The following is a 16,154-nucleotide window of genomic DNA, read 5'->3' on the forward strand; positions in this document are numbered from 1 at the left end:
CACTGGTTCCCGAGATCTCCTCAGAGGCGGTTATCCTGAATGGAGAGAGTTCAGCTTTAGTCGTGGATGAGGAGAGGTGAAGGGAACTTGAAGTCTTCCAGTCCGGTCCGGTAACAGAGGGCTTTCACAACGATGTTGTAGCCGGTTCGTGAGTACGGAACGTAGTTCAATAATCCAGCGTCGATCAGCTGGTGCGGTCGGATTAAATAAGGAGACCGTGTCATAAAGGGGTGTGGCTAGGCTCCGTGGAACCAGGAAGTAAGAGGATACCATAGTTAAGGCATGACACCTCCCTACCCTCCTTCCCCCCCATACACACACTGCCCCCTCACATACACACACTGCCCCACAAACACTGCCCCCCATACACACATACACTGCCCCCCATATACACATACACTGCCCCCATACAAACACTGCCCCCATACACACACTGCCCCACAAACATACACTGCCACCCTCACAACACACACTGCCCGACAAACACTGTCCCCATACACACATTGTCCCCATACAAACACTGCCCCCATACACACATTGCCCCCCATACACACATACACACACTGCCCCCCATACACACATACACACACTGCCCCCATACACACATACACTGCCCCCTCCCATACACACACTGCCCCACAAACACTGACCCCATACACACATTGCCCCCATACACACACTACCCCACAAACATTGTCTGCATACACACACTGCCCCACATACACACACTGCCCCACAAGCACTGTCCCGACACACACACTGTCACACACACACACTGCCCCATACACACACTGCCCCACAAACACTGTCCCCATACACACACTGCCCCACAAACACTGTCCCCATACACACATTGCCCCCATACACGCACTGCCCCCCCCACACACACACTGCCACCCTAACATACACACACTGCCACCCTAACATACACACACTGCCCCCATACAAACACTGCCCCCCATACACATATACACTGCCCCCCTATACACATATACACTGCCCCCCATACACACACACATATGCAAGAAGGTCCATCCATTGATTAAATCTATATGAAAATCATTTGCTTAGGCACTATGGATTAGCATAAAAATCTCTCCAAAAATCGGATTATTGAATATGAATCTGTCAAAATATTCAAAAGAACAAGTATACTTAATTATTCACACATGTGCGGCAGTTAAGATCTTGATTGCAAGAGCCTGCAAGCAAATACACTCTTTCTCAAAATCAGCTTTTTTTTAATCAACTGTTGTGGCAGTTAAATATGGAAAATGTGGAGGCGGGGGCAAAGTCAAGCACCATATCTAATAATGTCTTGGTGCTAGCACAAATAATATTGTTATAGTCCCTTGTAGAAGAATATGATACATTTTGCATTAATCCTTGTACCCGGCCGGCAGCCAATTAGACCAATCTTGCGTATTTTGGCTGGGGGATCTTGTCTGGCTTTCCCCTTTACTGGAGGTATCGGCGTGATCCAGCAGTTATCATTGTATGTTTTTTTGTTTTTTTTCTCTGTATGTATTGCAAAGTATTTTATGTTCGTCTGATGGTTTTACTGTTTGTACTTTCATGTGTAAGGGATTTTTTTCCAGAAATCAATAAAAAAAAGTATAAAAAAAAAAGAAGTCTTGCAGAGAGGTAGGAAAGTGTTTAATAGGGCCATGTTAAGATTTTTTACCATTGTTGAGAAGTTTATCTTTTTACCACTTAGAAATAGAAGGTGCATTCAAGGGCTTGTATTGGATGGAATTCAACTCTCTGACATTGGTCTTCACATTCTGGACATACTTTTTCAAGCCCCCCAGGTAGATATTGGGGTGCAACTTTTGGGGGTTTGAATTTATTTTCCTGCCTAGATAAATGTCAACTTTTTTATACTGGCTATTTAAGCTATTTTGGACAGGGCTGGATTAAGAGCCCAGTGGGCCTGGTACTGACAATTTATGATGGGGCCTAATTACAGAATCTTATCAACGAAAAACACTAAAACAGTCATACCTCCCAAGCGTCATGTATCTGATGGAGTTGGTGTTGGAGGGAAACTCAAAGAATGCAGCTATAAGAAAACACATACTATGCTAATCTCTTTATCTAACTTATGCTTTCATCTTTCAAGTAAATCCATACCAACAGCAGTGTCCAGTGAAGCAGGAAGCCAATGGGCGGGGTAAAAGCGTAGGCCACTGATGCGAATCACATGACCAGAACTGCCAGAAGGGGTGAACATGCCCAAAAAGGGGGTATGTCTGTCCAAAGAATTGGAAGGCCAGCCTGGCATCAGTGTCCCTATGCATCAGTGTCAGTGTCCCAATATCACCCAGTCCCCTAGTCTCCCAGTGTCTGTGTCCCCATTTCTCCCAGTGTCCCCATGTCTTGGTGTGTCCCATGTCACTAGGATAGATAGGGACACTGAGACACTTGGAGACACGGGGACACTGAGACACTTGTGGACACTGGGAGACAATGGGGCACTTGTGCATACAGACATGGGGACACTGGGAGACATGGGGACACAGACATTTGGGGACACTGGGAGACATGGGGACACAGACATTTGGGGACACTGGGAGAAATGGGGTCACATACACTAGGGACACAGAGACATGGGGACGCAGACACTGGGAGACATGGAGACACAGACACTAGGGACACTGGCTGGGAGACATGGGGACACAGACATATGGGGACACTGGGAGCCATGGGGGCCCTGGCTGGGAGGCATGGGGATACTGGGAGCCATGGGGACACTGAGACACTAGGGACACTGGCTGGGAGGCATGGGGACACTGGGAGACATGTGTCTTCCTATGTCTCACAGCGTCCCTATGTGTCTGTGGCCCCATGTGTCTGTGTCCCCACGTCTCCCAGTGTCCCCTAGTGTCCCTGATGCCTTTCCCCTCATCCCTCACTTCCGTGAGCTGTAGTCTGTCTCTGCAGGCTTGGAGCTGCTGTCTGAACTCTGACTGTGCTGTGTAGCTGCTCCCCTGTGTATCAGTGAGTAGAGAGAGGCAGGGAGGGATATGCTGTAACTTCCTATTCCTGCCTCTTTCCATACACAGTGACACCTACTGGCCGGTGCTGGTATTGCAGAGTAATCTCCGTTTATACTGAGAAACATATTTGTATTGCCGGTAATACTGCAATACCAGCATGGCCAGGCAGCCTCAAATACAGGCTGTGCCTTAAAATACCAGTCAGGAGGAAAACCTAAGAGTAGTGTGTGTTAAAAAAAAAAAAAAAAAAATTCTTCTTTTTTTTTTTTTAAATGGGCCTATTCCATGGACCTGGGCCTGGAGCTGCAGCTCCATCAGCCCCTATGTTAATCCGGCCCTGATTTTGGATAGTTAGTCTGGGTGTTCAATGCTGGGTTAATTTGTGTCACTGATGGGTTGAAATAAAGTTACAGTTTACTATAAAAAATGATTTGCTTGGACCACAACAATAAGCGAAAAACATGATGGTGGGGGTCCTAAAGAAAGTTATTGAATACATCTATTAAAAGCAAAATAAAAGGGAAGAAGAAACTTATTGTAATAACTCTTTAAGGTTTGAGACGCCAACTGGAAACAATAAAAATTTGATCCAATAAACTCCAATAAGGATACTTTTATGGCATAAATAAAAAAGGTAAGAATCCTTGGTACGTACCTTGGTATAGAGACAGCATCTGAAGAAGGAAAAGCAGGAGCACTGGTTTAAGAACAAATTCTCCAGAGAAAACACCAGACATTGCAGCTTTTCACTGGACAACGGTTGAGTTTGAGCACTTTTTTTGCAGCAATTAAAAGAAACAGCAACCGGAATCACGAATCCACCACTGCTGCTTCAAAATTCTAATTTACTTTTTTACTATAAACTTTAAATAATCAGTGACATACAGCGCTATATGGCTCATAGCCACCCCAACCACAACAGTCAACGTGTATCATGCCCAGAGCCTATTGTTTAAGAACCAAGCACTTTGCTGCAAAAAGTACCTTAATGGACTGTGCAAATCATCGTTTCCTGCACGTAATATATAACCTACAAGTCAAGGCTTAACCACATGACGAGCAAAGACATACCAATTTTATGCTTTAAAAACAACATAAAGTAATGTTTTATTCCTAATCCTGAATAAAGAAATGTATAATATTTAAACTTATAATTATTTATAATTTATTCATTTTGCAGATTGTCCCTACTCTAGGGATTTATAATTGCAATGTGTAGGTTAGGTTAAAGTGAGTAGGTGATTTTGTTTAATTAAAAGGAATCTAAAGTGTTATGAATACGAGGTTGCCTTTGGCCCCCCTCTCCCCGTGGCCAATAAAGGGATAAAAACCCTTTAAGCACTTACTCGAATGCTGGGTCTGCATTCCGCCTCCTCTGACGGGGATATCATACTGACAGCCTCTAAAGGTGCTTCTGTGGCATTGATCATCAATCTCTCTCTCTTTCGTTGCTGCCAGTATTTTTATAGCGGCTGATATGGCCTGGTACGTGAGGATGTCCCTGGTGGAGATGACACAATCCGTTACCACACTAGGTGACATCCACCCTAGTTATGGCACCTATATGAACATCTGTGAAGGGTTTGCATTAAAAGCATGGCAGCGACAGGAAAGACTGCACATGAAATAACTGAGCGTCCTTAAAGTGTCTCTGTCAACCCCCATCCCCCCCAACGGAGCCTTTCATAAAGATAAAATCTTTACACTAAATTAAATTACACTGAAATTCCAAAGCAGTCAAAATATCTGATTACTGGGTCTTAAAAAAGTTCCTAATGCCATCAAGTTTCGTAATTTCCCCCTGCTGTCTGAGGGGGGGAAAGCATGTGGTCTCACAGGATCTCCATTGACCTCAGTGTATCACTCCTGTGCCCGTGCAGAGCAGTCGCCATCGGTGGTCTTTGCAAAACATGCAAAGACCTCAGATGGTGACAATGTCACTTTAAGGTAATAGTGCTTATTACCAATTGCTGAAAGAAAATAACAGTCTCAAATGTTTTCTCCTTATTTTGAAACTCAACACTAAGATATTCAGGACAAGGTTCCTATTATGTTAGATTAAAAAGCAGTGGTTATAGGGACACTTGTGACATCAATACAACTTTAATGCTATTCATAGGTTTAGTCTCATTAATATGCTGAATGCAGATTTATAAGCCAGCCTCCTTAGCCACACCCCCTCACAATATAAAAACATTTCCCTATTAAATGTATGTTCTACCTTTCACAAAAAAATTTTTTGTGGGAAGCTAATAAACACTAGAGCCCAATCCAAGGCTACGAACTTAGTTGGAAGAGGAGAGGCAGAACAGACAGGGACTGACAGGTAAAACCTTGTTTTTTCTCTCCTCCTGTTCATTTTGTTTTGGTCCCTATGGTGTATCTATATATTTTTTTAAAAATGTATGATTACAAAAAAAAGTTTCTTCATTAATGTCTGTTTGGTTTTGTTTGTAAATATCTTTTTATTGACATTTTTCCGTTTCATTTTTGTCATAAGGCAAACATGGGAAATCGGACGCACAGGTTCCCAATAATTATGTCGAGCATAAATGATAACTGAGAACAAATATCGTAAATGAATGTGAGAGCATACGTATCAGATGACTCGAAGGTCCCAAACAGCAGGAACATAATGTACAAGAGGGACTAGCAGATCCCATACTATGTAGCAGGAAAAAGGAATGTAGGAACAATGAAACCTACAGGCTATTCCAGTCATCCTCCTATGTAGGGGTAGCAGAGAGTATGAGTACTGTAATAACCAGATATATGTCACATAATCAAAAACAAAAAAAAGGTGGTGGTGGGAGGGGGGGGGAGGGGAAGGGGGGCACAGGGAAAAGCCCTTACAGTAGGGCAGCTAGTGATCATGTGAAAATCTTTCAGATTATGAAGAGAAGGATAACCCAGGGTGAGTGACAGGGAAGGGAAGAAAAGAAAAAAGGAGGGGGTAATGGGAAATGTAGTCTGTTCTTTGTTGTAGTCAGGGGGTGAAGTCCACATTGGATGTGGTTAGTAGCCAGTGTGACCAGATCCCCAGATAAGAATGTGAGGCTCCAGCAGCAGTCATGTGTAATTCCTTCACCACCCTGAGATCCTTCATCTGGGAGAACCACAAGCTCAGTGGAGGAGTAACTGGTTGCTTCCAGAATTGGGGAATAATTTGTTTGACAACAACTCCAACATTTCCTGAATCCCCCTCCGAGTCATAAATGGTCTTATTTGCCTGCACTCCCAGATGTGGTTAAGAGTAACAACCTCCTCACCACATTTCCAGCAGCGGTCTGAATGATCCTGGTACATAGTCCGTAGAATCGCCAGCATGCGGTACCAGTTGGACATTGGATTGTAAGCTGTCTCTTGAGTCTTGCAAAAGACTGAGCAGTGGTGGGTCATGTACCAGATCTTTTCCCAGTCCCTATTGCTAAATGTGCGGTTCAATATGGTCTCCCAGCTCGCCCATGAATTTCTGTTTCTTAGTAGGGTTTTGAATCTGTAGCATAAAATGTAGGAATGATACCCCATCGGGTTAAGAAGTCCATGCATATTCTTTCAAATAAGTTGAGCTTGTGTGTGAGGGCCTGTCCTTTAGGGAATGTATTCCTGTAGATTTTTAGTTAACCTAAAGATCTACAGAGGTGAGGGAGTAACAGTAAGTCCGCTAACGTCTTTAATCTAGAGGTTGATCAAAAGTGGTGGAGTCTGGGCAGTGGATCCCTGTTAATATCCCGAAAAGCATTAGGGTTCATCCCTTGTTGGAAATCTTCATTGTACGTCAGGGGGAGCAAGCCGAAAGGCTATATCTACTCAGCATCAGTCACATCTGTACGGTGTCTTGTGTAAACACGGAATACCCCAGTACTGCTCCATTACTCTGCAACTCTGGCAGCTTTCCCGCCTCCCCCTCTTCTACTAACTTCCACATCTTAAAGACCTTCTGCTATGACCATTCAACATTCAACATGGTCTGGTTTGCCTGGTCAATGACAGTAAACACCTTAGAGGAAGGTGGAATCTGTGACAACAGTGTATGAGGGTATGGAACATTGGGGGCAATTGGGGGGGGGGGGGAGGGGGTATAACAAGTGGAGGTGGTGGCAACAATTACACCTGTCTGTAATAATTCATGTATAGAGTGTGAAATGGCATCATCTTGTGCTAGGCTAAGGGGATATGCACAATTCAGACACTGGCCAAAACAGCATCTCCTCATAGAGATGAATTGAATCAGTCAAAAGTTCAGTGACTGCATGCAGAGGGAGGAGACACTGAATGTTTGGATGCATTTTAGGCAGCCATGACCCAGGAAGGATCTCTAACAGCTATCTGAGGAGTGGTCAGTGAAGTTATCACTAGGCTGTAATGTAAACACTGCATTTTCTCTGAAAAGACAGTTCTTACAGCAAAAAGCCTGAAGGCAATGATTCTACTCACCAGAACAAATTCAACAAGCTGTAGTTGTTCTGGTGACTATAGTGTCTATTTAATAGGTCCCTTTCTCCCACAATTCCAACACTCACACTGTCTCCTTTCTGCACCTGTTCTGGGGGCAGTTAATGCCATAAGGGGTGTACTCCTTTTCCTGTTATTTAGGTTGGATTCTACACCCATTGGTACTTTGACTATGGAGCTGTGGTTGAGGTTTCTCCACTCTGGTCTAGCATTTTGGAGACCTGTCCTTATAGGGGCGTGGAGACCATCCATAAAACTATTTATTAAAAGTCGGGTGGAAGTCACTTCAGTTTCTTTATAGCCTAATGATTCCCAAGCTATCTGTAACCTGACAAAAAACTTTTCTACAGATTCAGCCTTTTCCTGTACGATGTCTCCCAGTTTATGAGCTAACTCCTTGTTTTTTTTTTCTTTTGCCCAAGGGCAGTAACATAAGACTTCCCTGCTGCCGACTTATCTAAACCAGTATTCGATTTTAGGGGATTGGTCTCGCCCATGTCCCCTTTTAAAATCCTCTTCATGGACATCAGTATACTGTGCAATTATTCTTCTCAGGACGGGTCCTGCTTCAAGATCAAGTATTTGCTTTAAGTCTGCTCAAGTGCACTGGTAAGTAGCTTGGATTGTGGACAGGGATTGGACTAAAGCTAATGGAGCTTTTTCCACATCTGGCAGCTGTTGAATTATAGGCAGTTGTTCTCTTGGGGTCAATGGTTTACACTCTTCCCACCGTTGCACCCAGGATTCACCCTGACTAGGACCCTTTCTCTGTCCCTGTTTAACTTTAGTCTGTTTAGGGGTGCCTCCCATTGCTCCCTCTTGTTCTGGTTCAGTGTCACCAGGGTAATTATAAGTTGTTCCACTACGTAGTACAACTGGAAAAAGAGTCTCTGGGACATGGTCACTTGATTGGGTCTCAGGGTGAATTTAATTATGTAAATTATGTAAATTATGTCAGGGATGCCAGAAAACAGGGAAGTCAAAATCAATGCCAAAGTCAAATAACCAGAATAACCAGAATCAATAACGCGCTCTCGGACAACCACAAGGGAAACCACGACAGGGCACTGAGCAAGAGAGAACTGGGCCTAAATACCCCGCCTGTGGATCTGATAGGTTGTAACCAGCCTTTGACCCCAAAGGCAGTTACCAGGTTCCTATTTGCATGATTGCTGCTCAGCACAAACTCTCCTGTGGATTTATTGCTGCTCAGCATCACTTTTCCTGTCAGGACAGTAAATTACATTAATCACATTTTTATGTGCAGATGAATACGTGACAGGTTCCTTCCTTACCCAGGTAAGGTTGAGGGTTTCAGGTTACTTTTTGGGGGTTTCCTGATTAGATGACCCTAATGGTCCAAAACATTATTAATAATGAATTCCTTTGCTAGTAGTTCCTCTACAACCACATTTAATTAATTCAACTGCAGTGTCATGCCATTTTTGGGCTACTTCTATCAAATTATTTTATTCTAACCATCCTCTATAATTGGCCATGAACTCTTACCATATCTGGGGGTCCAATGTACCCTCTGATTGCATACCAGCTTTCTTTAATAATTTCTATATTTTCTTAGTAGGTCCTTGTCCCTTATGATGTTTCACTATAGTCAGGGCTGTAAATTCCTCCTGGGTACTTTGTAAGTTACCCATCTTGTATCCTATAAGGAGTAATTACTTCCTTAATCAAGACAAGACTGTATAAACACTGTTTAGACACTTAGGACCACTGCAGTGGAATTTTCAAAGTATTTGTCTTCTTAATCTACACACAAATCAGGAGATTTGCCTCGGAGGATCCTGACTCTAATTAGAAAATAAATGACAAGGCAAACAATAAGGATGACTTGAACCCCACAGATATTTTCTACTATTTTCTAAACTTCTTTCACAAGACATTCCACCTGAACATAATAAACCACACAAAACAAGTTCTTTAGGAGCAGATATTTTTAAATCCTTACTCACCCGAACATAGGACCCAGAAAGTACACTAGAGAGTGAATCAAGTATAGCTAGAAAAATAAATACTTTGTCTTACCTGCTGCAGCTCACCATCTAAGACTCTGTAGTCCCCTGTCTCGGTCGGGATTGTCTGCTCCCGGGTCTCGGCACCAAATTGTTGTGGATAAATAACCCAAAGTATGTTCAAGGGAAACCAGATTGTTGAAACGAGTGCTCCGAGAAGCAATAAGTCCTTGTAGGGCTAGAGCTAATTCCCCATTCGATTCCAGTGTTCCCAGTACTGAGTGTCGTCCAGTGCCTGGAGGTGTCAGAGCTAATTTTCCCTTTGGATCCAGGAAGGAGGTGGCGGTTCCAGGGCCCCAGTCAAAGATACTACAACATATTTAAATATCTGTGTGAAATATCTCCATAGCGAAATATCTGTGTGAAATATCTCCATAGCGCTTTACGGCACACGAAACATGTAGAAGTGAGGAATTACTGAACACCACAAGCTACTCACCTTCTTTTTTTTTTTTTTTTTAATTCTTTATTTTTGTCGTGCATACGAGATAACAACACGCATGAGGTACCCCAAAGGCAATCCTCACGCTTTTTCATAAACATTTGAAAACAGAGTGGGGTATGATAATGCATGCACATTTTTATAATTAATATTACATGCTGAAGTGGTATAACATTAAGACAACGATTAGAATTGCAAAGACAGGCTGTGAGCAGGAATAGGTCATGTGTGTGTTGAGAGGATCACAATTAGCGTATGACCAAGGTGTTGCAGGTTTATAATGCTAGGTACATTGCTCATCTAGTGTGTATACGATTAAAAATAAAAATAAAAAAATAAAAAGAAAAGGCAAGAAAAATTGCATAACAAATTAGTCAGTCAGAATGAAAGTACAATCGCCTATTACAGTGCTGATGGTGGAAGGCTATGGGTGGAACATCATCTAGTAGAATGGCCTAGCTGCCTCAGGAGCGTTATGTTAGGAAAGAGGTGTTGGTATTCTAAGATGAGGCAACATTATACATCTTTCAATACACTAATAATTATAGTACAGATCTATGTAGCATTCACAAGTAAGTAACGTTTCTTTTCTGTGCGATTCAATACATAAAACAAAGTGGTGTGTAGTGTATGGTATGTGTGGCTATGTGACTATTTGGTAGGTTTTTAGAGCCTGTGTTGTAGGTAACTATAATCTATGGAAGAGTTAATGTGTCCTAGTGGGGTTCATGTTGTGAGGGCTTGCTAGCCGTGTATGATACGTCTAAAATGTGTTGCGCAAAGTCTCGCAGGACTTCGTCGTCTGAGGGCGTACGTGTCCTATTTGTGACTTTTACCCCGCCTGACCATGAGCGCTAATGGCGGTGTTAAACGGTAATTAGCGGCTGCCTTATAAGCGGTCGTAGGCTCAAAAGGGGGTGACTCAGTGTCTCCGTCACATGAGGATGGTGGCAGTACTACGACTTAGTGCCTCTTAAAACAAATATTACATCAAATACAAGTAAAATACAAATAATAAATACAAGAACACACTGTGTGCTGGCACTCAATTACGCAAGGTGCAGGTATTCGAGGCTTAACCCCACAATAACCTCCTAATCATAATCATAAACAAATATGAATACCGCACTCAAAAAGATATTTGGGCAATAAAACTTATTGCTAATCACGCTTTTAATTCAAAATATTTATTGTGTTAGTTTTATATAAATTCATAAAGGTGATAGTATATCCTCATAGTGACACTCATTTCAAACTATTTACATATATATACACACACAGGACCCTCCCTCGTCTGTGATAAAGTTCATAATATATACACATCAATGTACAATAGGTAATGATCCAAAAAATAGAAAAAACACTGAGAAAAAATAATAATAAGAAAAAAATAAAAAATAAAAAAAGAGAAAAAATTAAAAAATTAAAAAATAGAAAAAATCTGAAAAGTAGAAAAAAGTAATAATAATGAAACGAAAAAATGATGAAAAATGAAAAAAGAGAAAAAATAGTAATAATAATGCAGTCCTAACAAGGTAGTAGTCCAGAATATAGTGCACTATATGTTTCACTTTATAATGGATGGATCTCACCAATGTATCAGTAGCTGTATGATGTCCATAGTAGGAGGATGCTGAAGATTGCAGATGGTAATGTCCTGAAAGGGGATGAAAAGAGATGTTGGAAGTTTCCTGCTCAATGTACAGCGATCACTCCGTCATCAGTGTGTTATATGATCCGGTCAGCCAGTCAGGTCACTAGGTAATCCTTTGGATGTACTGCTATATGATCCGGTCAGATAGGCAGGTCACTGGGTAATCCTTTGAATGGGCGGGTAATCCTTTGAATGGGCTGCGCGCTCGGGACGTACGTGTCCCTTCGATGGCCCCTGTTCTCTCCGTCCTATTGAAAATGCAGGTATGTGGGTTTATATGTTTTGAAATTGGCGGCTAATTTCCGCCGCGTCCATCCCATGGACCTACTTCCGCATTCTGACGTCAGCGTGCGTCATGCGTTTTTTCAAAACAAACTTTATTGTCCATAACTATTATACACATATAAACACCATAGTACATTAAACCACCACGCTAATTGCTTTATACTGGATAACTCCACATAATGATTTATATGAAATAAAGAAAGCATCTAGAGGGAACCTAAATGGTAAATACACTTTAGTCAAGTTGAACAGTTTATACACCGTAGTGGTAATCTATATACAGAGGACAAAATAACTAATGAGGGAAAGGAGAGAAAAGACTGTCAATACGATATTTAGCTGAACAGCATATCTTAATGGCACCATTGTTAGTATGTGTCAGTAATAACAACAACCAATTGCTTTAAAATGAACTCAAAATAGTACAGACTAATAAAGAACAGAAAAAAATAACAGAAAAAATTTAGAAAAAATATTTAATAATAAAGAACAGAAAAAATTCTTTCCAAGGAGTCTCTCTAGCTGTTAACCCCTTAAGACCGCAGCCAAATGTACAAGTTGTGAACCAAAAAAAATGTAAACAAACCACAGATTTTGACTATATGTCTGTTCAACAATAATTTACCTCTTTCATATTAAATGTCACCAAACTTATTATATATCATTTTATTCAGGGGAAACAGGGCTTTCATTTAACATCAAATATTTAGGTATGGAACATAACGTAATATGAATACAATATAAAAAAATGAGAGAAAATACGATTTTTATTTTGTAATATAAAATATTATATATATATAATATTATAATATATATAAATATTATATTTATATTTTTTTCTTATTATTATTTTTTCTCAGTGTTTTTTCTATTTTTTGGATCATTACCTATTGTACATTGATGTGTATATATTATGAACTTTATCACAGACGAGGGAGGGTCCTGTGTGTGTATATATATGTAAATAGTTTGAAATGAGTGTCACTATGAGGATATACTATCACCTTTATGAATTTATCTAAAACTAACACAATAAATATTTTGAATTAAAAGCGTGATTAGCGGGGCGGGGCCGAACCGCAGAACGGAATGGCAGCAATCCATGTCAGCTCCTGCAACCAACGACTTAAAAGGCGAGAAATACCTACAGAAACGGCACCTAAGAGCCAGATTAAGGCCACCGGGCGTGAGGGGAAACCGGGACACACATTTTGATACCTTCCAAGCGCCGACCGACACGATATACACCCCACGAGCCGATGAGGCCTACTGGCATGGCAGGCGCGGGAGAGCCTGCCGCCCTCCCGCCGCCGAGAACGAAGGGATCACAGGCACGGAACCCCCGTTCCCCCCCCTCTGGACCGGCGGGGGATATCCCGGTCCTACTACATGTGACTAACAGGCCACGCAAGGCCCAAACGACAAACCCACAAAGTCCAGAGACGGCGGGCAGAGCCCACAAAATGGCGGGCAGCCAGTGCTCCAACGCTGAGCTTATGATCCAGAGGGAAACAAAGCTCAGGTACGACCGCATGTTCCAGGCACTCTGGGAGAAACTAGAGGCCCTACTGATGCCCCCACAAGCCGGATCTTCACCCAGCGGTGTGCTGCAGGGTCGGAAACGGAAGTGCAAGGCGACAAGCGGGACAAACCCCACTCTTACCATGGACACCCACAAGAAAGGGTCCAACCCAACAACGCCCAAACGGCGCAACACTGCCACTGGACACTGCCTACACAAAGCTCAAACACCCAAGAGGATTCTTCTGGTACAGCGCCGCAGGCAGCCCCGCCGGAGAACATCAACCCAACGCAGGCCCCAGCATGGTAAAGCCCAGCCAGGCAGAAGGAGAAGATGGCGGACTGGTGAGTCGGTCCCGGCGGATACCATTATTATGCCACAGCTGAGCCACCTATCCACCACAGGGACAGGTCCACGGACGCTCCTTACCTGCACACAATCGCCCGCAAGGGCTTCCCGCAAGCGGCATCCTCAGAAAGCCTGGTTCCCAACGGCACCATCGCCGGGACCGCTGGACTCGGCCTCACGTAGGGGCATCGGATAGGCAGACTCACCCATACCACACACGTAGCCCCAAGTAAGGGGACGGGCGGGGACCGGACTCTCTGGTCGAGGCCATCCTACTCACACCATTGTAAAGCCCACTATCTACACTTCTCCTCACTCGCTTTGGTGCCCCTTTTTCAGGACATCTCCTCATATGCTTCATATTGGCAACTAACTACCTCGTATGTCTTTAAAAGCATCTCTGGTGACACCCTTTATATGTGCTGGGCAGACAACTAGCGATATATAGCAATGTCCTACAGTGGCAATCGGCAATATATTTGACGCATTCTATGATCCTGTTTACCTGCTATAAATCTATAAGCCTGTTACTTAGTCTTATTGTATCATATGTTGTGTATTACGCGCTGAGTTACATACTACTGTTTATTTACTTGGCAACCAATTCTATGCATGAGCCTCCCTATAATCGTAGCTCCGCATCATGACCATAGCTAAAATGTGTTTTAATAAGTGGTTAAACATCTATAGGACCTTAGCTTCTGCCCTCATGGCACAAATAAGCTCTCTGTTCCGTTTTGTTTCTCATGAATATGCCTAGCACAAATGCCGATATATACAAGCTAAACAGTAGTTCCCTTAAATATAAAAATGCGCTGCAGCAGCGAAACTGTTTAGATCTTTTAAATTACCCACATTATTGTCAGGCAGCTTACCTACTACATATACTGTTACTCAATGCCGACTCTATAGTATTCTACAACTGACACTGAGATTTCTCTTGAAATTAACATGTTAAATAATATAAAATGTGCATTGTTAATACCTGCCTAACACATGTTTATGTATGTTGAATTGAAGGGCAAGCAAACGCTGTTGTGGCAATGCAAGCCTAATTGTTCTTTTGCAAGCACAAAAAAAATAAAGAATTAAAAAAAAAAAAAAAAAAAAAAAGCGTGATTAGCAATAAGTTTTATTGCCCAAATATCTTTTTGAGTGCGGTATTCATATTTGTTTATGATTACAAATAATAAATAACCTGTTAGCTCTTTCAGTACCTATGTGGTTATATAACATATTATCTATAAGCATAGACCGCAGACAATTAACAGGTACAGTATTTGTCAGGTAAGGCATGTTTCCTGGCCAATTAGGTTTGTATTTAAGATTGCGTGCAGGTAACATCCTGTTCTCTATTTATGAGATGCATACTGTAGGTATTTGCACTAATAGCTTGTTAAAGCAATAGTGATATCAGGTTCAATGTGTTAGGCAGATAAGCTAGTATAAACAGTAAGATTTGGAAAGGCCTTACTGGGCCTTTGTGTGGACCTGACATTGTTTAAGATACACTCCAGAGCGTGGCTTTAGCCCTACTGTAATATCAGTGTGACTGACATAACTTGCTCCCAGTAACTCTTACAGCAAACTGTCTGTAACCCAAACCTTGCAACTGGCGTAACCAGCGCCTACATCAGAACGAAACGGATGTAAGATGCAAAGGACATTTCCTGGGTAGCGATATTATAACCTACATAGGCTGCAGGGCTCTTAAGAACAATAAACGTTGCTATGGCATGCCAATGAATAAAGTAACATCACTTTGTAATCTAATCGTGCCTATGGGCTTAACCGGTAATTTATATAGACAGGCTAGCGCAGTTAGTCGATTGATAAAGAGAGTGAACCGGTACATCTAGCATTAGAAAAACACAGTGCACATTTTAGATTGAAACGTGAAGTGTGAGCTTAAACCTGATGGCAATGCATAGGGGGTACTGTTTCCCTCTCTAGTGCCAGGGAATCGACAGCAGCTAGTGTGATCTGCATGGAATACGAGTATAACTATACGAAACACAGTGTTCCTTTAGTGAACAATAATGAGACAGCATAAGAGGATCGGTTGAAAAAATTAATAAAAAAGTCACAGATTTGGTGAGGCTGTCGGGGCTCGGTACCCCTTTGGTGTCAAGTACTCATGGGAGATGTACTCTTCAAGTTGTTGCAGAAGCGTAGGTACCTTGTGGGTTTCGTCGCGGAACAAACGGGATGCTTCCTGCCGGGTCCCATGTGTGTGCTTGTGTGGTCGGTCTCCGAGTCCCATTACTCTGCAAAGCATCCCGTGGTAGGCCTAGGGTGTCTAGAAGCGCCGATGCATCCTGTAAGTCTTGGACCTGGTGGACAGAGTCTTTGTGTTGCACTTGGAGCGTGCGGTTCCTCCACCTGTATTGGATTTGGCTGTTCCGTAGGAGAGTGGTAA

The 16,154-nt window shown here is 42.4% G+C and overlaps 1 protein-coding gene across 3 annotated transcripts in view; it reads right to left on the minus strand.

The window, feature by feature from the left end:
• LOC134587997 (sodium channel subunit beta-4-like) overlaps positions 1–4,406 on the minus strand; it is a 39,967-nt gene extending 35,561 nt beyond the window's left edge. For 2 of the 3 annotated variants that reach the window (XM_063444241.1, XM_063444243.1), the window contains exon 1: positions 3,655–4,065. In XM_063444241.1, the coding sequence (XP_063300311.1) occupies positions 3,655–3,736 (82 nt within the window). In that variant the 5' untranslated portion in view covers positions 3,737–4,065. Of the gene's footprint in view, positions 1–3,654; positions 4,066–4,345 lie in introns of those variants that run through there. The other variant, XM_063444244.1, reaches the window with a different exon arrangement.
• Positions 4,407–16,154: the final 11,748 nt, after the last annotated feature.

The sequence above is a fragment of the Pelobates fuscus genome, chromosome 1, assembly GCF_036172605.1.
Source record: "Pelobates fuscus isolate aPelFus1 chromosome 1, aPelFus1.pri, whole genome shotgun sequence".
In the NCBI taxonomy this organism is placed as follows: domain Eukaryota; kingdom Metazoa; phylum Chordata; class Amphibia; order Anura; family Pelobatidae; genus Pelobates; species Pelobates fuscus.